This window comes from Chionomys nivalis, chromosome 22, assembly GCF_950005125.1.
Source record: "Chionomys nivalis chromosome 22, mChiNiv1.1, whole genome shotgun sequence".
Lineage (NCBI taxonomy): Eukaryota > Metazoa > Chordata > Mammalia > Rodentia > Cricetidae > Chionomys > Chionomys nivalis.
In genome coordinates, this window is record NC_080107.1 from 40,419,036 (window position 1) to 40,440,041 (window position 21,006).

A 21,006-nucleotide genomic window follows, 5' to 3' on the forward strand; every position below is an offset into this window, starting at 1 on the left:
CTAAAGTCTTCCTCCATTGAAATAAAATACGCTCCATGTCTTGATAACTTCACGTTGCCTACACCGCAGAGCTAACAGCATGATGTGTATGGACTAAAATATCACCTTTTATTCATTCAGTTTCAGTCAAATTAGCTGACTCAAAATCACAAGGAAAAAAAACAGTTGATTTGGAAAGAGTGTACATTATCAGGCTTCTGAAGTGTGAGTCTTTAAAAAGACATCCCGTGTCTTTAAGAAACTACTGGGGCTTGCTCTTTAGCCCATAGACGCTGGCGCATCACAAACTGTCTATGGGATACTGGGCAATCTTCATGGACCGTACTTGCCGAAGGGTGTGGAAGGTGGGGTCCCAGCTGTACTCTGGGGAGAGAAGCTTGGTGGGCTTGTTGAGGAAGAAATATTTGTTGAGGTATTTCTCATAGGTGCTGTTGAGTCCGTTTTCTGCATCCAAAACAACTCCTTTCATGTATTCCTGAGTCACGTCCAGAACCTTGAGGGGCACTCCGCCTACAATGGTGCCGGCATAGTAGAAGTCCCCCAGCCCGAAGGGAATGTAGGCTGCGGATGCGGGTCTCCTCTCATAAGGAAGATCCCCTGTCTTCCGGAAATACCACCAAGCATGGAGCTGGGCTACAGACACGCTCAGGGTCTCCACTCCAAACTCACTCTGGAAGACCAGGTTAGCGCTCATGCTGAAGAGGAAGTCCACCTCGTATCTGATGTGGTCTTGGATGTGCTCACCCAGCAGTTTCATGCGCATGAGGTCAAAGTTGCTCCACCATCTCTCCTCACCTATGAGGTGGATTTGAAAGGATTGCCGAGGGCCGTAGTCCATTTCAGGTAGCTGCAGGAACCTATCCACCATGACGTAGAAGATCACCTTATAGCCAGGCATGAAGAACTTACTGGCTGATCGCAAGAATGGGTCCAGGTACTGGTCAGTGAGACTGGGAACACACAGAACAAGAAATTATGTTTCTAAATGGAGTGGGTGCCCTTGAATGTGCACCCACTAACAAGAGAAGCGTCCTTGATACTGAAAACTTCAGTAGGTCAGTATCCACCAAGTCCATAGTTCTGACGACGGCCATGGAATTTTAGAACTACTGAGTCTGAGCTAAGTGGGACATTGCTTAAGAACTCTTGAGTGGCCTTATGGACCTAGCCTTGGTACAGGGACTCATCATAGCACATTCTGTTTGGTATGCTCAGCAGTAGTGATCTCAAAAGAGGACCTATAGCTCCTTGGGGGCAAGACATCTACGGATATTGAACCACAATTCCCAAGATAAAGGGGCAGTGCTCCATAGCATCTACCTGCCAACTGCAAACACAACCAAGCCCACGGTGATGTTCTGCTTTCTGTAATATTTCTCAAGGGCCTCTCTGTCGAAGGTGCCTTCCCATATGACTGGAGCCAGCCAGTCCGTGGTGGTGATGACGTCCACACGCATCCTATGGGACACACACAAAAGCAGAAATAAAATTTGACAGTGTGGTTCAACAGTCAAAAACTGACACAAGTCACCATGTCAAAGCCAAAGAAGAGGCGCACGTTGGGTGTCATGGCACGGCGACAGTGATGGACACCCATTTCCGGATGTTAGCTAACCCTGAGATGGCACCGACGAGGTGTCAATCAGATGTGGTGAACTCTGGTTCGCTCACGTGACCCTGGCAATGCCTTTCCTCCGGCGAGTGCAAGTTTTCTTCTTGTTCTTCATGTGGGCACACAGCTAGCAAGTGGCTGAGCTGGCAGAGCCACAGCGCCCCCAGACAGTCTGGCCTCAGACTTGGCATTCTCCTCTGAAGCCTGGGATTATTTATCTTGAGAGCTAGTTCCAATTTAACCAATTAAAACATAGTAGACAACCCAGAGCCCTGCCACAGTCTTGGTTTTGCCTGAAGGCAGCACTGTAGGCAGGATCCCGGCTCCAGCGCCTGCTTCCTTGCTCCTTTTCTCGTTCTGTGTACCCTGTGGTGTTCTAAACACATGGTTCAAGCCATCTGTGTCATCCAACAAGAGTGAGATAGATTAGACTTGCATTCAGTACGGAGGAAATAGAAGGATTAGGATATGCCAAGAAAGTGAGGCATTTCAAAATTAATGTAAGTCACCATATCAGAAGCGAAAAGTCACATGTCCAAATCCCTCAACACAGGAAAAACATTATGAAGTCTCACACCTATTCATGATCTTAAAAAGGAACTTCCACAAAAGGATAGGAATGGGGAGAACTGCCTAATATGGAATTTAAAAAAAAATCTACTTGTCCTATGAATGTGGTGGTGTACATTTTTAATTTTGGGAGGCAGGGAAAAGTGGATCTCTATGAGTTTGAGGGCAACTTTGTCTACAGTATGGCATGCTTCCAGGCTAGTCAAGACTACAAAGTGAGACCCTGACTAGAAAAAAATCTAAAAATGTCCTACAGCTCACATATTAAATAGTGAAAGACTGGCTTCTTCCTCCCTAAGATGAAGAACATGATAAGGATGCCCCTCACAGTGCTCTCCAACACAATGGCAGAAACCGTGGCCATCGAAGTAAGGCAAGAAAAGGAAATTAAGGCATCAATTGAAAACGAGAGAAACGATACCGATCATAATACACCAGCAATACTTAATCACCTACCTGCAAAATTCTAAGAAGAAAACTCACCTAGCATTCATAAGTAAATCAGAGAGAGTAGATTTTACCAGATTGGTTCCAAACATTAAGTCTGTGTCTACACACTAAGGATGTAGAAACACAAAACGTGCTTGCTGAGATCCAGCTTCAGTCCCCAGCATCCACATCAGGCTGCTCACAACCTCCTGCAACTCCAGCTCCCTCTTTGGCCTCTACAACATCTGCACTCAAAGGAACGTACACCTTCCCAGAGTATGTATGTATATGTGTGTGTACATATAATTTTAGATATATATTTAAAATACAGTGCTGTTAATAGTACCCCAATTAAAATGAAACATTGTGGCATGTCACTGTACAAATAGCAGCTACCTGCTTCCGTGCCACCTCTGGCAGTGACTAACATCTGTCCCTGTATGTTGCCTAATGTGAAAATATTACTGACAGCTATCCCACCCTATCACTAGGCTGCATCTTGTTTGCTCATCTGTCAGTGGAGGGACAATGACTTAATTTACCTGCTAGATACACTGAGGATGATGCTCCCATGGAAACTCATAGATGAATTCTCTGTGAGCGTGTTTTAATTCTTTTGGGGATGGGTCTCTAGACCCAGTTCCGCCTCTAGGTGGAATCACTGTCCTGTCGCAATTCTCTAACTGGCTAACAAGTGGTTTTGCAATACCACAATTAAACCTGGCAGTTCCAGTTCCTCTACATCCGAATGCCTTTCATTGTCTAGCTTTCCTTGTCTGCCCATCCTCCCCATGTTGTTGGAAGTGAAGTGGTAACTCAGTGTGGGCTTGATTTGCATTTCCCAATGACTAATATTGCTAAAGTAGATTCTGTATCTTTCTTGGGTATAAATATATCTTCCTTAGCCAGGGGGTGGTGGCGCACGCCTTTAATCCCAGCACTCGGGAGGCAGAGGCAGATGGATATTTGTGAGTTCGAGACCAGCCTGGTCTACAAGAGCTAGTTCCAGGACAGGCTCCAAAGCTACAGAGAAACCGTGTCTCAAAAAAACAAAACAAAACAAAATTATGATAAAAAAATAAGCAGTATCTAAAAGGTGTTCGCATCACAACTATGGAGACACAGATTAAATTGAAAGAGTTTAGCAAGCTATTTCACCAAGAACAAAAGAGTCAATAAGACGTTGTGCACTGTTGTAGTTATTAAAGGGAACCAGTGATTTTACACTACATTTTAAATGCCATGGCGTCCAATCCAAAGACTCTTGTTTTAGAAATTTGTTCTGTGGATAAACACGTATTGGTGTATAAATTCCATTCAGGGTCCTTCACCTTGCTTATGAATGGTCAGCCGAGAAGCAGTACCCATGGGGAGCTGGCTAACAAACTTCCGTAGCATAGAGCATATCACATACACACGTAATCTCAGAGAACTGTTGATAACATGCTTGCCAAACACCGAGCATGACCTGAGTTCAATTCCCGACGTCCACATTAAAAAAGGGGAAAAGGAATCAATAGATGTGGGACCAGCAGGATGCTTCGAAGGGCAAAGGTGCTTGCTGTAAAACCCGATGACCTGCCGGGCGGTGGTGGCACACGCCTTTAATCCCAGCACTCGGGAGGCAGAGGCAGGCGGATCTCTGTGAGTTCGAGACCAGCCTGGTCTACAAGAGCTAGTTCCAGGACAGGCTCCAAAACCACAGAGAAACCCTGTCTTGAAAAACCAAAAAATAAAAAAATAAAACCCGATGACCTGAGTTTGATCCCCAGGAGCTACATGGTGACTACTGCAAGCTGTCCCTGGATCTCTACACCACAGCATAAACACACACACAGATAAACAACAGCGATAGGTAAGGTGTCACTGGCCTATAAATCCTAGCCCCTGGGAGGCAAGCAACAGGTGGGTCCCTCAAACTTACTGGCCAGCCCATGTAGCCAATCAGTGAACTCAAGGCTTGGTGAGCACCCCATCTCACAGACCAAGGTGGAGGGCAGTCAAGGAAGACACCTGAGCTCTGGCCTCTACAAACACAAAGGAGAAAGGAACAGAGAGACACACACAGGTGGAGAAGCAGCCAGTTCACCATGGGAGGTGCCCATGTCAATCCTGGGCCCGAGTTCATGGCTAACCTTTCCGCTTCTGCCAGGGCAGAGGGCGCTAGGAAGGTCAGTAGTTGCCTTTTTCTGTTGCTTCCAGATAAACCCGAGGGAAACCTGGGCAAGCCTCAGACCTGCCTGTTTCTCACCATCAACTCCTGTTTGCTGAGGTTAAGCCACTAGGGATGGAGTTGTAGATACGTTGTCAAGGTGATACGGTAGCTCATGCGTGTTCAGACACCAGCCACCTCATGACCTTACTCCTTCCCCACCATCAGCTACAAGCACCCAGGCAGAAGAGGAATATTTCAGACTGTCTCTCCATCACCACACACCAATATCTAGTGAACACACCCTTGCTCTTCGAAACAGTCCTCTCAGGCACGGCTGTCCCTGAGGAGCAGGGGCAAGCAGCAGCCTCATACCTCCTTCCCTGAAGAAACAGGAAGGTTAACCGTGAACGTAGGCCAAGGCACCAGCTTCCTCCATGGCATTGGGACTTCCTGTCTTGGGGGAGCTCCCCTGGCCTTGTGTCAGAATGGTGGAAACAAACTCCTAATTCCAGGTGCCCTGGCAGAGCTATGTTTGTGCTGAAAATGTTGCCTCTGAGCGATGCGTGTCTTTGCTCTTACCTGGGGTTAAACCAGTCTGAGCGCCGAAGTTCATCTTCCTGGAGGTTCCTGGCACAAAGAGCAGCAGGTTACTGCGGCATCTGTTTGCCCAGCCCTCATCTGCCGAACCCACACCAGGCTGTGCTACTCACTCTTCTCCGTCCTCACTGCCTAGCCTCAGCTTTCAGGAGCTTTGGGACAGGGCAGTGTTAAAGCTCTAGGGACACAGTTTGGGGCCAAGGAAGCAGCTGGGAGAGGAGATATCTCTTGGTCTGGAAGGGGGCAAGCTGGCCTAGGGAACAGATCGCGGGAATTGGGGGAGAGGTCACGAACAGCAGCAGAATGAAGAAAAGGGTACCTTGCTGGGAGGAGGAAAACGTTACTCGAGATTGTAAGCTCAAAAAAGTTATTTCCATGACGTAAAGAGGTCAGGAGGAGTCGATGTATTCACGTTTGATTCCCGACCCCTTTTCTGTGAGACAGGGTCTTACCGGGCAGCCCTGGCTGGCCTGGAACTCCCGCTGCAGACCAGGCTGGCCTTGAGCTCACAGAGACCCACCTGCCTCTGCCTCCGGAGTGCTGGGATTAAAGGCGTGTCCACTACCCCCAGCTACCTTGATGCTTTGAAGTGCAGGTGTTTTAGCTTTCTATGAGGTGACTCCCAGACAAGCACACTGCAGTGGAGATACCGGCTAGCCATTTAAAAAGCAATTTAAAGCCTGGCGGTGGTGGCACACGCCTTTAATCCCAGCACTCGGGAGGCAGAGGCGGGCGGATCTCTGTGAGTTCGAGACCAGCCTGGTCTATAGAGCTAGTTCCAGGACAGGAACCAAAAAAGCTACGGAGAAACCCTGTCTCGAAAAATCAATCAGTCAATCAATAAAAAATAAAAAGCAGTTTAACCTTATGCCAGTGGCTTAACCCAGCCCACCTTCAATGACCTCAGGACAGCCAGATGCCTACAACTGAGCAAAGTCACGCACACTCAGCCTGCCATGTTAGAAAGTAAGAAAGGATTCAGGGGTTTCCTGCATCTGGACCAACAGTGGAAAAAAGGTGAAGAGTCAGGGGCAAAACTCTGTTTTAGTTGGGATTTTACTGGTTTGGAGAGACACCATGACCACCGCAACTCTTATGAAGGAGAATATTTCATTGGGGCTGGCTTACAGTTCAGAGGTTTAGTCCATTATTGTCAGGGCAGGAGTATGGTGGCATCCAGGCAGACATGGCGCTGGAGAGGTAGCTGAGAGTTCTATTTTGGAATCCACAGGCAGGAAGTGACTGAGCCAGTGGCATGCCTTGAACATCTGAGACCTCAAAGCTGCCCCCTAGTGGTGCACCTCCTCCAAAAAAGCCACAGCTTCAATAATGCGACTCCCTTTGGGCCTGTGGGGCTATTTGCATGCAAACCACTGCACTCTCATTAACTATCAGTTTAATCACCTGCCTGGCGGCTTCCAGTGTACCACCTGGGGTGTTCTATGTCAGAGCTGACCTCCGGAGCTCTCCTGCTCTGATGTGTTCTGACGTGGCCTTGCACAGATACCCCATCACCAAATCGACGGCCTCCCAAGACAGACTGTCAAAATTCCATGGCACAAGATGACAAGTGGGGAATTTACCAAAACCCATCAAGTTGGTGTTGCTGGAGCAATGGCTCAGTGGTGCTTGGTCTTCTAGGCCTGAGTTTAGTTCCCAGAACCCGTGTCAGGTGGCTCACAATTAATTGTCTATGACTCCCAGGGCATCCACAGGCACCTGCACACACCCACCTGCAATCACACCCACCTGCAATCACACACACATGCACTTAGCTAAAGATAATTTTTTAAAAATTAAGAAAAACCATGTTACAGTGTGTTAATCCTGTTGATTTCTAGACTTAGGGCAGAAATTGTGGCAGGCTAAAGAGTGGTCTGGCCTAAATAAAGAAGCTGATTCCCACAGAGACACTCCAGTTGTGAATGCCAGGCCCTGGTCTTGGGGAGATCCACTTGTGCTTCGCTAATGAGCCAGCGATGGCCCTGAGCTTGTGGTCTGTTAGTTTCTTCTCAGCAGGAGTGTTCTAACCCAAAACTTTACACAGCCAGTTTCTTTAGATCCAGCTGGGATCGCATTTCCAGTTTATTACACGCCAACAAAACCACACCCGATCCTATTGACCCTGGGCTCTCTGAACTGGAGAGTTCAGGGGCTGGGAACCACACGGGCTAGACTAAAACCGCCCTCAAATGGATAAACCTCTGGTGGAGGAGGGTCAACCGCCGCTCATATTACAACAAACCTCTCCTTGATCCCCAAGTTCCCTCTGGGAGGTATTGTCCCCGTTTGAAAAAGACAACCTGCTGGGAGGTTTTTCCTCACACAGTCCTATCCCAAGAGACCCCCAGTAAATACTGCCACCTCATGGGCTGTCTCTTCAGAAACCTTGTAACACACACACACACACACACACAGAGAGAGAGAGAGAGAGAGAGAGAGAGAGAGAGAGAGAGAGAGAGAGAGAGAGAGAGAGAGATTCACATACACACTACATATCTCCTACTGACACAAATTTACCACCTTTAATCTCAGCACCTGGAATTTAGAGGCAGGAGGCTCTCCATGAGTTTCAGGCCAGCCTGGCCTACAAAATGAGTTCCAGGACAATCAGAGCTGTTACACAGAGAAACACTGTCTCAAAAACAAACAAAATAAAACAAAAACAAAGCTCCCCCAAAGACACAAATTCGGAACCTTGAGGTGGTTTATAGTTGATGTAATTATAGCTCAGGTCTGGCCCAGTGGCTGAGCGCTTACCTGGTAATGCTCCAGGTCCTGGTTCTATCCCCAGTACCACAAAACCAGTACTAACTGAGCACTCTCCTCCACCCAACTCCGTTTTCATGACATTGCCACGTAACACATGAAATTCCACAGTGTATGAAATGACCCCTGTGGGCAGGTCTGCTGCTTGCCAGCATCCGGAATGGAGCCTGGGACAAGAAACTCAACAAATGTCCATCTGGCGTCTGAAAATGAAAGAATTAAAATGTGCACGGTGTCCCCCAGAGAGGAAGTAGCTTCTGGTTCACTCGTGTGTTGATGGCATCTTTAAGGGTGGAGAGTAACTCCCTTGGCCTTCCTGCAGGCTGTGGTTCATCGGTGTTTACCTGAAGAAGACCTTAGCCGTCAGCAGCAGGAAGAGGCAGAAAAGCAACATCAGCAGCCTCTTCTTAGCTTTCATTCCTTCCTGGTGGAGGGGAGGAAAAGAAGGTTCTAAGTGTGTGTTAAACAGACCCACTGCATCCCAGCACCCCCAACAGTGGGTTAGTGTCTGCACACATTTGGACACTAACTCAACAGCTCCTTCTAGAATATCCAGTGAAGGGGATTGAGGTCATCTCTATTCTGCTTGATGGGCCTTTGGAGTGATCCTCAAAGATCTGGAACGTTCTGATTTGCCTTGTGTTCCCTGGAGAAGCCAGTTGATCTGTGCATGTGTTTGTGTGTGCGTGTGCATGTGTGTGTACATGTATGTGTGTGTACATGTATGTGTTGTGCACGTGTATGCGTGTGTGTGCGTGTGTGCATGCATGCTTGTGTGTGCATGTATGTGTGTGTGCATGTATGTGTTGTGCACACGTATGTGTGTGTGTGCGTGCGTGTGTGCACATGTGTGTGCATGCACATGTATGTATGGATTGCATGTGTGTGTGCATGTGTGCATGCGTGTGTGTGCACGTGTATGTGTGTGCACGTGTTGTGCATGTGTGTGTGTTGTTGCTGTGCACAGAGACTATGTTGAGTGTCTTTAATAGCTCTCTACCTTACTTTTTGAGGCAGGATTTCTCTGAACCTGAGCTTCTCATTTCGCCTACGCCAGCTAGCCAGAAAGCTCTGGAATCCACCTGTTTCAGGCCCCTGAGTGCTGGGACTTTGGCCGTGTGCCACATCCTGCTTTTACACGAGTACCAGGAATCAAGCTCAGGATCTCCCGCTTGTGCAGCAACCACTTGTCTCTCCGGCCTACAGATCCATCTTGTTCCCGTGAAATGACTACCATGAATCCCTATCGTGTGTTTGTGGCAACAGGGTGGAATCGTGACAGTGAGTTCATCTGAAACCAATAAATTTGGCCCTCAAAGTTGGCTTTGTCATTTCTTCCCTAGCAGGCATGGTGAGACAGATGACCTGGGGCCATTTACACAGAGACCGTAAAGAGGGTCAGTGGCCACATTATGGGCAGGAGGCTCCAAAGCTGAATCTGAGCTCCAGTTGGCATGGCACCTAGGTTGGAGGTTTCCCCTGGGTCTGTTTGAACACCGTGTCCAGCATGCTGATGGCAGCGTGCCAGCATGCGGTAGACTCAGTCAGTAAGCTCCTGAGGCAGGGGTTGGGGGAGGGTGGGTCTGGCCCTGAGTTAAACTGGGCTCTGAGTGCACAGAACACAGCAGCTTTGCAAGGCAAGCCCAGCTTGAGGACACAGAAGGCTAAGGATCTCCTTTGTCATCTTCCATTGTTTGTTCACTGATATGATGACAGTCTGGGTTTGTAGTCCAGATGTAGAAACTCATGAAACAAACGTATAAAATAAGTTCACCCATCTCTCTTGCCCTTTGTCTCATGGCTGCTGGGAAACAGGACATCACAGGTGGCTCACATCCTGACTCTCCTGGGCGATTCTTCGTGAAACATTACCCTGCTCAGAAATACCCTCGCGGTTTGAAAATTGACTTCTTTAAGTTCACTACTATTGGGACTACGTGGACAAGAGAGCTGTGGTCCATCCAGCTAGCCGCTCTGTCCCCAGCTGCTTCCTAGCGATCTCTTGAGGCATCGGCAACAAGCTCAGAGGCCAGGGTCAGAGGAGACTGCCTACACACAATATTTTGTTTTGTTTTGTTTACTGGAACAGGATCTCATTCTGCTGCCCAGACTGGCCTTGAACTCGCAACAATCTTCCTGTCTCAGCCTCCCAAATGCTGGGATGTGCACCATCAAGTCCGGCTCCCAGGCACGACTGCCCAAAGTCCCAACACCAGTCCTTCAAAGGCCCCTTACCTTGGATCAGTGGTGTTAGAAGACAGCCGAAACGTCCTTTGAGGACCAGTGTTTCCCAGAGTATATCTCTAGGACTTGGCCGCGTGAAGTACCTGGTTGCATCCACTGCTTTTGTGGTGTGTGGATCTTCTGTTAATGGTGATGTCATCAGCATCACAATGGCACCTGGCTGGTTCTCTTCATGACCAGACAACATGACTTGGTCCCGGTGAAAACATGAAAGCGTTTCTTAGGATATTCTGCAGCTTTTGCTTCTTGTGTTGTGGCATTTCTTCTAAGGACAGATACCTCCTGGTAGAGAGGTTCAGGGTGGCATGTGTGCTGTGTGTCTTGAATGACAGAGGGGTGCCCTCCCTGTCCTGCTGGAGACACTATCGATGAATCTAAAGAGTGAAACCCGCCGGGCGGTGGTGGCGCACGCCTTTAATCCCAGCACTTGGGAGGCAGAGGCAGGCGGATCTCTGTGAGTTCGAGACCAGCCTGGTCTACAGAGCTAGTTCCAGGACAGGCTCCAAAACCACAGAGAAACCCTGTCTCGAAAAACCAAAAAAAAAAAAAAAAAAAAAGATTAAAAAATAAATAAAGAGTGAAACCCTTCTTATACTTTCTCAGGCGCTTGTTTGTGTATTCTTTGCCTGCTGAGAGAAGCACGGGGTTTCATTTTAGACACCCTACGAACCCACTATCACCAGAAAGCTCTGTGTGATTATAACATAACCCTGTATTTATTTGTTTGTTCGTTCTACCCTTGAAAAGTAAGGAAACCCAGTGCAGCAGTTTGAATGTAATTGGCCTCCACAAGCTCACAGGGAGTGGCACTGTTAGGAGGTGTGGCTTTGTTAGAGTAGGTGTGGCCTTGCTGGAGAAAGTGTGTCACCGAGGGGGGTGGGCTTTAAAGTTTCCTATGTTCCAGATACTGCCCACTGTCAGACTAGTTCCTGTAGCCTTCTGATCAAGATGTAGCCAGCGCCATGTCTGCTTGCATGCCGCCATGCTCCCCACCGTGATGATAATGGACTGAACCTCTGAAATTGTAAGCGAGCCATTCCAATTAAATACTTTCCTTATAAGAGTTACCATGGTCATGGTGTCTCTTCACAGCAATGGAAATCCTAACTAAGACACGAAAGTGTGATTTAAGGAGGTTAAAGACATCCTTAAGCTCCAGTCAGCATCCAAAAGAAAAAGATGAGAAGAAAAGCTGGATAGTGGTGGTGCCTGCCTTTAGTTCCAGCACTTAGGAGACAGAGGCAAGCAGATCTCTGTGAGTTCGAAGTCAGCCTGGTCTACAGAGCTAGTTCCAAGACAGCCAGGGCTACACAGAGAACCCATGTCTTGGAGAAAAAAATATTTACACCCTCCTGAGTCAGAACTCAGAATGGTAGATCGTTCCTAGCAGGAAAGAATTCTGGGAAGGAAAGGTACTATATTCTAAGGTGGCCCACATTCCTAGGGGTGGTCCCCTGAGCCAGGTCCCTGACCTGCCCACTACATCAAACCTGGATGGAGGAAGCAGGAGCGTGGTCTCCACCTAGAGGGGGATTCCTTTCTTCACAATTGAGTCTGTTGTGTCTGAAGCCAGCAAACAGGTGAACTCTGGTGCCCACCTCCATCCTCAGGAAAGTGGGCACATCCATGCCAGTCTGTCTGACCCTCCCTTCCCTCCACCTGGACACTCTTCTAGCACGGACGGCTGAGACGCACACACTCCTACACAGGCGGCTCTCCCCAGGTCCCCAGCCACGACAATGCCTAAGCTCCATTACCCCAGGTCCAGCTGCTTCCCCCAGCCAGAGCGCTGATGTCTTACTGTCAGAGTCCCTATCAATTTCAGCTTACTGTTATCTGCTGCGGAAGGATTGTGTTCGCCAAACTCAGTCTGGAATTTAGTCCCCGAGGCAGTCAGTATATTCTAAGGGTAGAAACAGCTGTGGACTCATAGGGGCCTTAGGGGGTGGGGTGATCAGATTCCCTTATTCATTAGGGTGTAGCTCCATGGCTCAATCCTGGGGACCTTTTAGCTGTTTCTCAGCTACAACTCTGTGTTGCCCAGGCTGGCGTCAAACCTGCAATGTAACAGAGAATGACTTTGAACTTCTGATTCTCCGGTGCCTCCCAAGTGCTGGGATTACAGGATTTTTCGCAACCCTACCTCCCCATACACACCGTGTAGATGGGATAGGACCCAGGCAAGTGCTCTACCAACTGAGCCATGGCCCAGACTCCCAGTGACTTTCTTTGTTTTGCTTCAAGTTTGTCATCTTAAGCTGCCTCAGCTGAACTCAAACTCCTAAATGTAAGAGATTCTCCCACTTTGTTGTTTTTTAGGTTTTTGGCTTTTTTTTTTTTTCGAGACAAGGTTTCTCTGTAGCTTTGGTGCCCTTCCTAGAACTAGCTCTTGTAGACCAAGCTGGCCTCGAACTCACAGAGATCCGCCTGCTTCTACCTCCCCAGTTCTGGGATTAAAGGTATGCGCCAACACTGCCTGGCGATTCTCCCACTTTAATCTCCCGAGTAGCTGGAATAATAATCAAAACACTGTCCCCAGTCTAGAATGAAAACACACACACACACTCTATTATTATTTTTACTATTATTATTATTCTCTCATATAATGCATCCCAATTGCTGCAGCCTCCCCTCCCTCCATTCCTCCTAGTTACTCCCCCACCTCCCCTCTCCTCAGATCCGTTGCTCCTCCATCTTCAGAAAAGAGGAGGCCTCCCAGGGATATCAACTGAGCCTGGCATAGCAAGATGTAATAATACTAGGCACAAACCCTCATATCAGGCTTAATGAGGCAACTCAGTAGGAAGAAAAGAGCCCCAAGAGCAGGCCAAAGAGTCAGAGACATCCCCACTCCCACTGGCAGGAGTCCCACAAGAAAACACAAGCTAAACAATCAGAATGTATACACAGAGGACCTAGTACAGACTCCATGGTCAACTATGAGCCCTGCTTAGTTGATTTTGTGGCTTGTGTTCTCTTGGTGTCTTCAACCTTTCTGGCTACTATAATCCTTCCTTCCCCTCTTCTCCAGGATTCCTGACCTTTTACCTAATGTTTGGTTATGGATCTCTGCATCTGCTCCCATCAGCTTCTGGAGAAAGCCTCTCCGATGACAATTGGGCTAGGCACCAATCTATGAGCATAGCAGAATATCATTAGGAATCATTTCATTGGTTTGTTTTGCCCTAGGTCTCTGAGTCATCCAGCTTCTGGTTCCTGGCTTTCCAGGTAGTGTTGGGCATGGGACTCCCTCTTGTGGCATGGGCCTCAAGTTAGACAAGTCATTGGATGGCCACTGTCTCAAGTTCTGAGCCACCATTGCACCAGCTCATCTTGCTGGCAGGATAGGTTGTAGGCCGAAAGCTTTGCTGCAAGTCCTGCCTGATTACAGAAGGTCGCTTGTCCAGGCTTCATAACCTCCATTACTATGAGTCCTCACTAGGGTGAACCTCAGGTTCCACTGCACTAGGTTCCCACATTACCCCCCAAAACCCCCAATTCTAGTCATCTCTCCCTCCTTTGCCTGATCCCTCTAGTTCCCACCTATCCCCAGTCCATCTACATAATCTCTTTCCTCTTCCTAGAGGGATCCCTGCTTTCCCCTCCCCCAGAGCCCTCCTGGTTACTTAGCCTCTCTAAGTCTGTGGATTGTAGTGTGATTATCCTTTACTTAACACACAATATCCACTTATATGGGTACATACCATGTCTATCTTTCTGGGTCTGAGTTGCCTTACTCAGGATGCTTTTTCCTAGTTCCATCCATTTATTTGTTTGCAAATTTCATACTATCAATTTTTTAAACAGCGAGTAATGTTCCATTGTGTAAATGTACCACATTTTCTTTATCCATTCTTCAGTTGTGGGACATCTAGGTTGTTTCCCATTTCTAGCTATTATGAATAAAGCTGCTATGAACATAGTTGAGCAAGGGTCCTTGTGGTCATATGGCATGTCTTTTGGATATATGCCCAAGAGTAGTATAGCTGGGTCTTCAATTTTCTGAGGAACTGCCGTATTGATTTCCATAGTGACTGTACTCCCACCAGCAATGGAGGGTGTTCCCTTGCTCCACACCCTTGCCACCATTAGCTGTCATTAGTGTGGTTGATCTTAGTCATTCTGGCAGATGTAAGATGGACTTTCAAAGTAGTTTTGATTTGCTTTTCCCTGGTGGCTAGGGATGTTAAACATTTCAAGTGTTTCTCAACCATTTGAGAGTCCTCTATTGAGAATTCTCTGTTTAGATCTGCACCCCATTTTTAAATTGGACTATTTGGTTTGTGATGTCTAGTTTCTTGAGTTCTTTATATATTTTTTATATTAGTTCTCTATCAGGTGTGGAGTTAGGGAAAATGTCTTCCCATTCTCTAGGCTGATGTTTTGTCCTATTAACTGTGTCCCTTACCTTACAGAAGCTTTTCCGTTTGCCGTTTACTAATGCTGATCTTAGTGCCTGCGCTGTTCGTGTTCTGCCTTAGGGAGTTCTCTTCCGTGTCAATGCATCCAAGGCTACTGATAAATATGAACCTCTTTGCATCCTTCTACATGGAGACATCCAGTCAGATCGGCTCCATAAGTTGAAGATGTTTTCTTCTTTCCATTATGTATTTCTGGCTTCTTTATCAAAAAATCAGGTGTCGATAGGTGTGTGGATTTATGTCTGGGTTTTCGACTCAGTTCTGTTGATCATCTTGTCTGTTTTTATGCCAATACCGTGCGGTTTTTATTGCTACAGCTCTGGAGCACAGCTTGAAATCAGGGACGGTGACACCCCTGGGAGTCTTTGATTGTTCAGGATTGCTTTCGCTATCCTGGGTTTTTTGTTTTTCCATATGAATTTAAGTGCTGTCTTTTCAAGGCCTGTAAAGAATTGTGTTGGAGTTTTGATGGGGATTGCATCAAATCTGTAGACTGATTTTGGTAAGATGCCCAGTTTTCCTATGTTAATCCTGCCAATCCATGAGCATGGGAGACTTTTCCATCTTCTGATAGCTTCTTCAATTTCTTTCTTCAAACACTTGAAGTTTTTGTCATACAAGTCTTTTACTTTCTTGGTTAGAGTTACCCAAAGATATCTTGTATTATTTGTGCTGTTATGAAGGTGTTGTTTCCTTGATTTCTCTCTTGGTCCCTTTGTCATTTGCATATAGGAGGGATACTTTTTTTTTTAGTTAATCTTGTATCCAACCACTTGACTCAAGGTGTTTATCAGCTGTAGGGATTCCCTGGAAGAATTTGGGGGGTTGATTATGTATACTATCATTCATCTGCAAATAATGATACTTTGGAAAGAAAGAATTTTTCCAATTTATAATTCCTTGATCTCCTTTCGTTGTCCTATTGCTCTGGCTAGAACTTCAAGTACTATAGTGAATAGATATGGAGAGAGTGGACAGTCTTGTCTTGTTCCTGGTTTTAGTGGGATTGCGAGTTTCTCTCCATTTAATTTGACATGGGCTAAATACTTGCTGTATATTGCTTTTATTATGCTCAGCTATGCCCCTTATATCCCTAATCCCTCCAAGACTTTTCCCATAAAGGGGTGCTGGATTTTATCAAAGCTTTTTCAGCATCTAATGAGTTGATCGTGGTTTTTTTTTCAGTTAGTTTTTATGATGGGTTACATTGACGGATTTTCATAGTTTGAACCATCCCTGCATCTCCGGGATGAAGTCTACTTGATCATGGTGGATGATAGTTTTGATGTATTCTTAGATTCGGTTTGCAGTATTTTGTTGAGTAATTTTGTATTTATGTTCATAAGGGACATTGGTCTATAATTCTTTCTTTTTTAATCTTTGTGTGATTTGAGTATCAGGATGACTGTGGCCCATTAAAATAAATTTGGCAGTGTTCCTTCTATTTCTGTTTTGGGGATTAATTTGAGGAGTATTAGTAATAATTCTTTAAAAGTCCAGTAGAATTTTGCAATAAAACTGTCTAGCCCTGGCCTTCTTTTGGTTGGGAGGCTTTTAATGACTTCTACTATTTTTCTTAGGTATTATAGGTCTGTTTAAGTTGTTTATGTGATCTTGATTTAACTTAGGTAAGTGGTACCTATCGATAAAACTATCCATTTCTTTTAGATTTTCCAGTTCTGTGGTGTACAGGTTTTTAAAATATGACCTGATGATTCCTTGGATTTCCTCAGTGTTCCCCTTTTTGTTTCTGATTTTGTTAATTTGGATATTTTCTCTCCGTCTTCTAGTTAGTTTGGACAAGGGTTTGTCTTATTGATTTTTCTCAAAGAATCAACTCTTCATTTTATTGATTCTTTATATTGTTCTCTTTGTTTCTATTTTTATTTCAGCCCTCAGGTTACTTCCTGCCATCTGGATCGCTCTCTCTCTCCCGGATGTGCTTGCTTCTTTTTGATCTAGAGCTTTCAGGTGTGTGTTAGGTTGCTAGAATGAGACCTCTTCATTTTTTTTATGTAGGCACTCATTGCTATCAACTTTCTTTCCTCTTAGCATGCTTTCCTTGTATCTTATAAGTCTGAGTATGTTGTACATTCATTTTCATTGAATTCTAGGAAAGTCTTTAATTTCTTCATTTCTGTCTTGACCTGGTAGTCATTCGGCACACACACACACTCTTCCCTCCTGTCTCCCGGGACTCTGCCAGCAGAAGCTCCATCCCCAGGTAGGACCCTTTGATCTTGCTCCTTCAGAACCATGTTGGAAACTATTGTTTTAAGGTGTGTTGCTTTTGTTTATACTGCATTTGCTTAACTCTGTGAAGCTGAGATTCTTTGCCTGTCTAAAACACCTGATGGTCTAATAAAGTTCTGAATGGTCAATAGGGAGGCAGGAGCAAGGATAGGTGGGGCTGTCAGGCAGAGAGAATAAATAGAAGGAGAAACGAGTAAGAAGAGGAGCAACAAGAGAACAAGGGGAGGAGGATGTCAGGGGTCAGCCACCCAATCACCCAATCACCCAGCCAGCCACCCAACTAGCCTCCCAGTCAGCCAGCCACCCAGCTACCCAACCACCCAGCCTCACAGCCTCACAGCCTCCCAGCCACCCAGTCACCCAGACACCCAGACACCCAACCACCCAGTCTCCCAGCCAGCCAGTCACTCAGTCACCCAGACACCGAGACAGCCAGACACCTAGACACCCAGTCACCCAGACAACCAGACACCCAGACACCCAGCCACCCAGTCACCCAGCCAGCCATTGTTGTAGAAGAAGCGGCCCGGGCTGCTTCCCGCCACCCAGCTCCCAGCAGCCTGGCTAGTTTATGCCCGAAATAATCACACGGAAATCTGTATTACTTAAATTGCTACCTGGCCCATTATTTCTAACCTCATATTGGCTAACTCTCATATCTTAATTAACCCATTTCTATTAATGTGTATTGCCACTTGACTGTGGCTTACCGGCATGAGTCTAACCAGCGTCTGTCTCGGAGAGGAGAGCCATGGCATCTGCCACACTGCCTTCTTCCTCCCAGAATTCTGTTCTGTCTACTCTGCCCACCTAAGGACTGTCCTATAAACTAGGCCAAGGCAGTCTCTTTATTTAACCAATGAAAGTAACACATAGACAGAAGACCCTCCTACACCAAGCCATGGAGTAAGAGTGAAAGCAAGATACACAGAAGTAAGAAAGAAAAAAACCCAGAGGCAAAAGGTAGTTGGGATAATTTAAGTTCAGAAAAGCTAGTGAGAAACAAGCCAAGGCAAGGCTGGGACATTGTAAGTAAGGATAAGCCTCCATGTGATTTATTTGGGAGCTGGGTGATGCCCCCCAAAAGAGCAAAAATCAACCAACAACACAAAACAAACTTTTCTTTCCTTATAAGATTAGCCTGCCTTAGTAGGTATCTCATTAGAGTAATAAAACTGAGAAGTTTACCCCATTTCTCAGAGAATATCAGGGAGCCATGGTCTCGTAGGATGCTAACTAGAAGGCGTTTGACCCATGTCTGAAGCACAGACTTGTTTCCACTGAGCCACTCCTGCCCTCCACACAGTTCTCGGGGCTCGTGGGGTTCAATGCTGACAACTTAACAGGGTCTAGAGTCATTTGGAGAAAAATTTCTAGACATTTCTGTCCCCACCTCTCCCAGTCTGTCTTTCTTCCTGACTCTTACAGCAGCATTATGTCCTCCTTGTGTTGTTGATTTGGGGGCACTACCTGTGACCCCTGGGAGGTGGGTCCTTCACTCCAAGCCTTCCTAACATGAATGGCAATGTCAAGTATTTCTTAGGGTGCTGGGTGAGTTTTATTCATGTCATTTTGTTTTCTTAGGAAGGTTCTAGCTCTCCTTCAACCGCTAGAGGAAGAATTACATGAATGCATCATACGGGGATTGAGAGCATCTCAGTGGCTAAGAGCACTGGCTGCCTATCCAGAGCTTGTGTGTGATTCCCAGCACGCATGCCAGGCAGTTCCCAACCACCTGTAACTTCCAGCTGCCGGCGACGACACACACACACACACACACACACACACACACACGACAATCTCCCCTTGGCTCTGCCATGCATTATTTTATTATCTTTTAACAGCACTTTACCTGTGCTGACATGGAGCCCTGGCAACTCGTAAGTCTTGGGAGTTTCTTCAAAGGGTTTGGAGATAAGGACCATAGCTGTGCCTGAAAGGAACAGAGCAAGAGAACTTTCTAGAATGTCTTACATGGGTCATCCATTGCCTGGCATGTGTCAACACCACCCTGGCACTTTCAGGGCCTATACTTGTCACTGCATGCAAAGTTTTGCCTGTGCCCTGTCTGCTTCAGCCTAAAGCAGACACAGGACGCCTGTGCTCCGTGGGGGTGCACTAGAGCATCTGGCAAAGGCCATGGAGGAACCTCCATGGCCACACAAAGGGAGTGGCTCACCTAGATGCTCGCCCTACCATGAAAAGCCTTCCCTATGCCCACCAACAGCTGGAGCTCCATGACCCAGCTGCAGAGACCTAGAAGGGAAACTTGAACATTTCTTCTAGGAAACTAGAGATGTTTTCCATATTGCTCACCTGAAGCACAGGTTCTTGCCCTTTGCTGAAAGTCCCCCTGGAACTTGTGTGACTAGGAAATGTTCCCGGCTTCACCTCCTGCCAGAAAACCAGGCCTTGCTTGGCAGGGAGCCTTGCAGAGTGGGATGTGGGCTTTGTGTGTTCATTGAGCATCTATGGCTATGCAAATAAGGAAGAGTGGTGCCCACAAACCATGGCCCAGTCTCACTCGCCTTCTTTCCCTCAAGATGGGCCATAGGAGGCACCTTTTCTAGAACTTCTGGCCCTGTTTGTCAATCATCTGGCCGGGGTCCTTTTACTCTGCCCCTGTACTTCAATGGCCAATCGTGGCAGCTTTTTGTTTTTCTTCATGTTTGACCTCAGTAAGAGACAGCAAAAGTCAGATAAGAGCAGTAGCAGGTGGCGCCCCCTAGTGTCACAGCTCTTGAGTGGCTTTAGGTAGCCAGACCCTTCTACCCTAGCGTTATAGCTTTGTTCAGCCTGTAAAGTAAGGATACCTCAGTTCTCAGCAATGGGCTGTCTGAGGCCCTTGGCTCTGGATTCTTGACAGCTCTTGGAAGCTCTTCAAGTGCCCACGGCCTGTGGTAATTCCTCTCTGACTTTTTACAGCGTTCCGTCTCCAGCTTCTGCTCTTCAGCCTCTTTTTGCCTCCGCTTCTTATTTCTGACCAGCCCAATCCCTCATATAGTTGGGGACCTCCTGTTACTACGGCCACTGTCAGCTGTTGAGTAAGGGGGCAGCAGCGGCTGCTGGCTCTCCCTCATGCACGCGGCTGCTGTGCAGGTGTCTATGCGGCCAGAGGCTCTGATGTTCTGCAGCTGGGCCTGCCCACTGCTCAGCCGCCCTCGCCGTCAGAGGTCAAGCAGCTGGCGGCTCTGCCATTTCTGCAGCTCAGCATGCCAACTCCGCTGCCTCTGCTGCCACTGACGCTTCATTGTCTCTCCTGCTGTGTGTGTGTGTGTGTGTGTGTGTGCGTGTGTGCGTGACCAGCTCAGCCCACACCAAATATAGGCAAGGCCAGTCAAACCAAACATGCCTGGAATGTCATCACTTGGGAAATGGAGGCAAGATGGTCAAGAATTTGTGGTCATCTTTGGCTACACAAAACTTTAGCTCAAACAAGCTTATAAACCACAACAAAAATCACAGCAAGGAAAGGTTTTTGTTGGGCCCAATGCTGCAATACCAGGGTAGCCAGCAAAGGAGGTTGTGTGTCTAGCGAGGTTGTGTGCTGTCTAGTTCATCAAACCGGATATAAACCAGGCATTTCCTTCCAGTCTAAGCAAACTTGTTATGCAAATAAAGTTCGTGTTTGCACCAATCACAGCGTTGCTTCTTCTCTACCTCTCACGAGCAGTCCTGCGAGGCCACCAGGGCATGTGGGCCATCCCTGACCTGAGTAGAAATGCTGGGGGGACCAAGGAAAAGTCAACAGCACTGGTGTCATGTTGCCCCATCCCTATTTACGGGAAAATGATCAACAGAAAGAGAGATTAGAGGTCAAAGAACTTAGCATTGGTGTTAACTGTGTGTGGTTTCAATGATGGTTTCTAATGCTTGACACCTGCCAAGTACCCAGGGACAGGTGGGCTCCCTTCCTCTATCTCAGAACCACATCAGCCAAAGGCACATAGATGGCA

The 21,006-nt window shown here is 47.0% G+C and overlaps 1 protein-coding gene across 2 annotated transcripts; it reads right to left on the minus strand.

The window, feature by feature from the left end:
• Nucleotides 1-280: 280 nt before the first annotated feature.
• On the minus strand, nucleotides 281-8,550 carry Glt6d1 (glycosyltransferase 6 domain containing 1). Of its 2 annotated transcripts, XM_057755843.1 has the most exons (4): nucleotides 8,477-8,550; nucleotides 5,346-5,393; nucleotides 1,321-1,458; nucleotides 281-950 (listed from the first exon to the last, which is right to left on the minus strand). In XM_057755843.1, the coding sequence occupies exons 1-4, from the start codon at nucleotides 8,548-8,550 to the stop codon at nucleotides 281-283; spliced, it is 930 nt and encodes a 309-aa protein (XP_057611826.1). The 2 variants fall into 2 exon arrangements, with proteins under 2 accessions (XP_057611826.1, XP_057611827.1); XM_057755844.1 differs by lacking the exon at nucleotides 5,346-5,393.
• Nucleotides 8,551-21,006: the final 12,456 nt, after the last annotated feature.

Bases quoted from the DNA above. Each gene is read 5' to 3' on its own strand.
- Glt6d1 (XM_057755843.1), bottom strand. From the start codon at position 8,550: ATGAAAGCTAAGAAGAGGCTGCTGATGTTGCTTTTCTGCCTCTTCCTG. The intron at 1,459-5,345 runs GTAAGAGCAAAG...TGTGTCCCATAG, and splicing joins TCAGACTGGTTTAACCCCAG to GATGCGTGTGGACGTCATCA. The intron at 951-1,320 runs GTAGATGCTATG...GTGTGTTCCCAG, and splicing joins GTTGTGTTTGCAGTTGGCAG to TCTCACTGACCAGTACCTGG.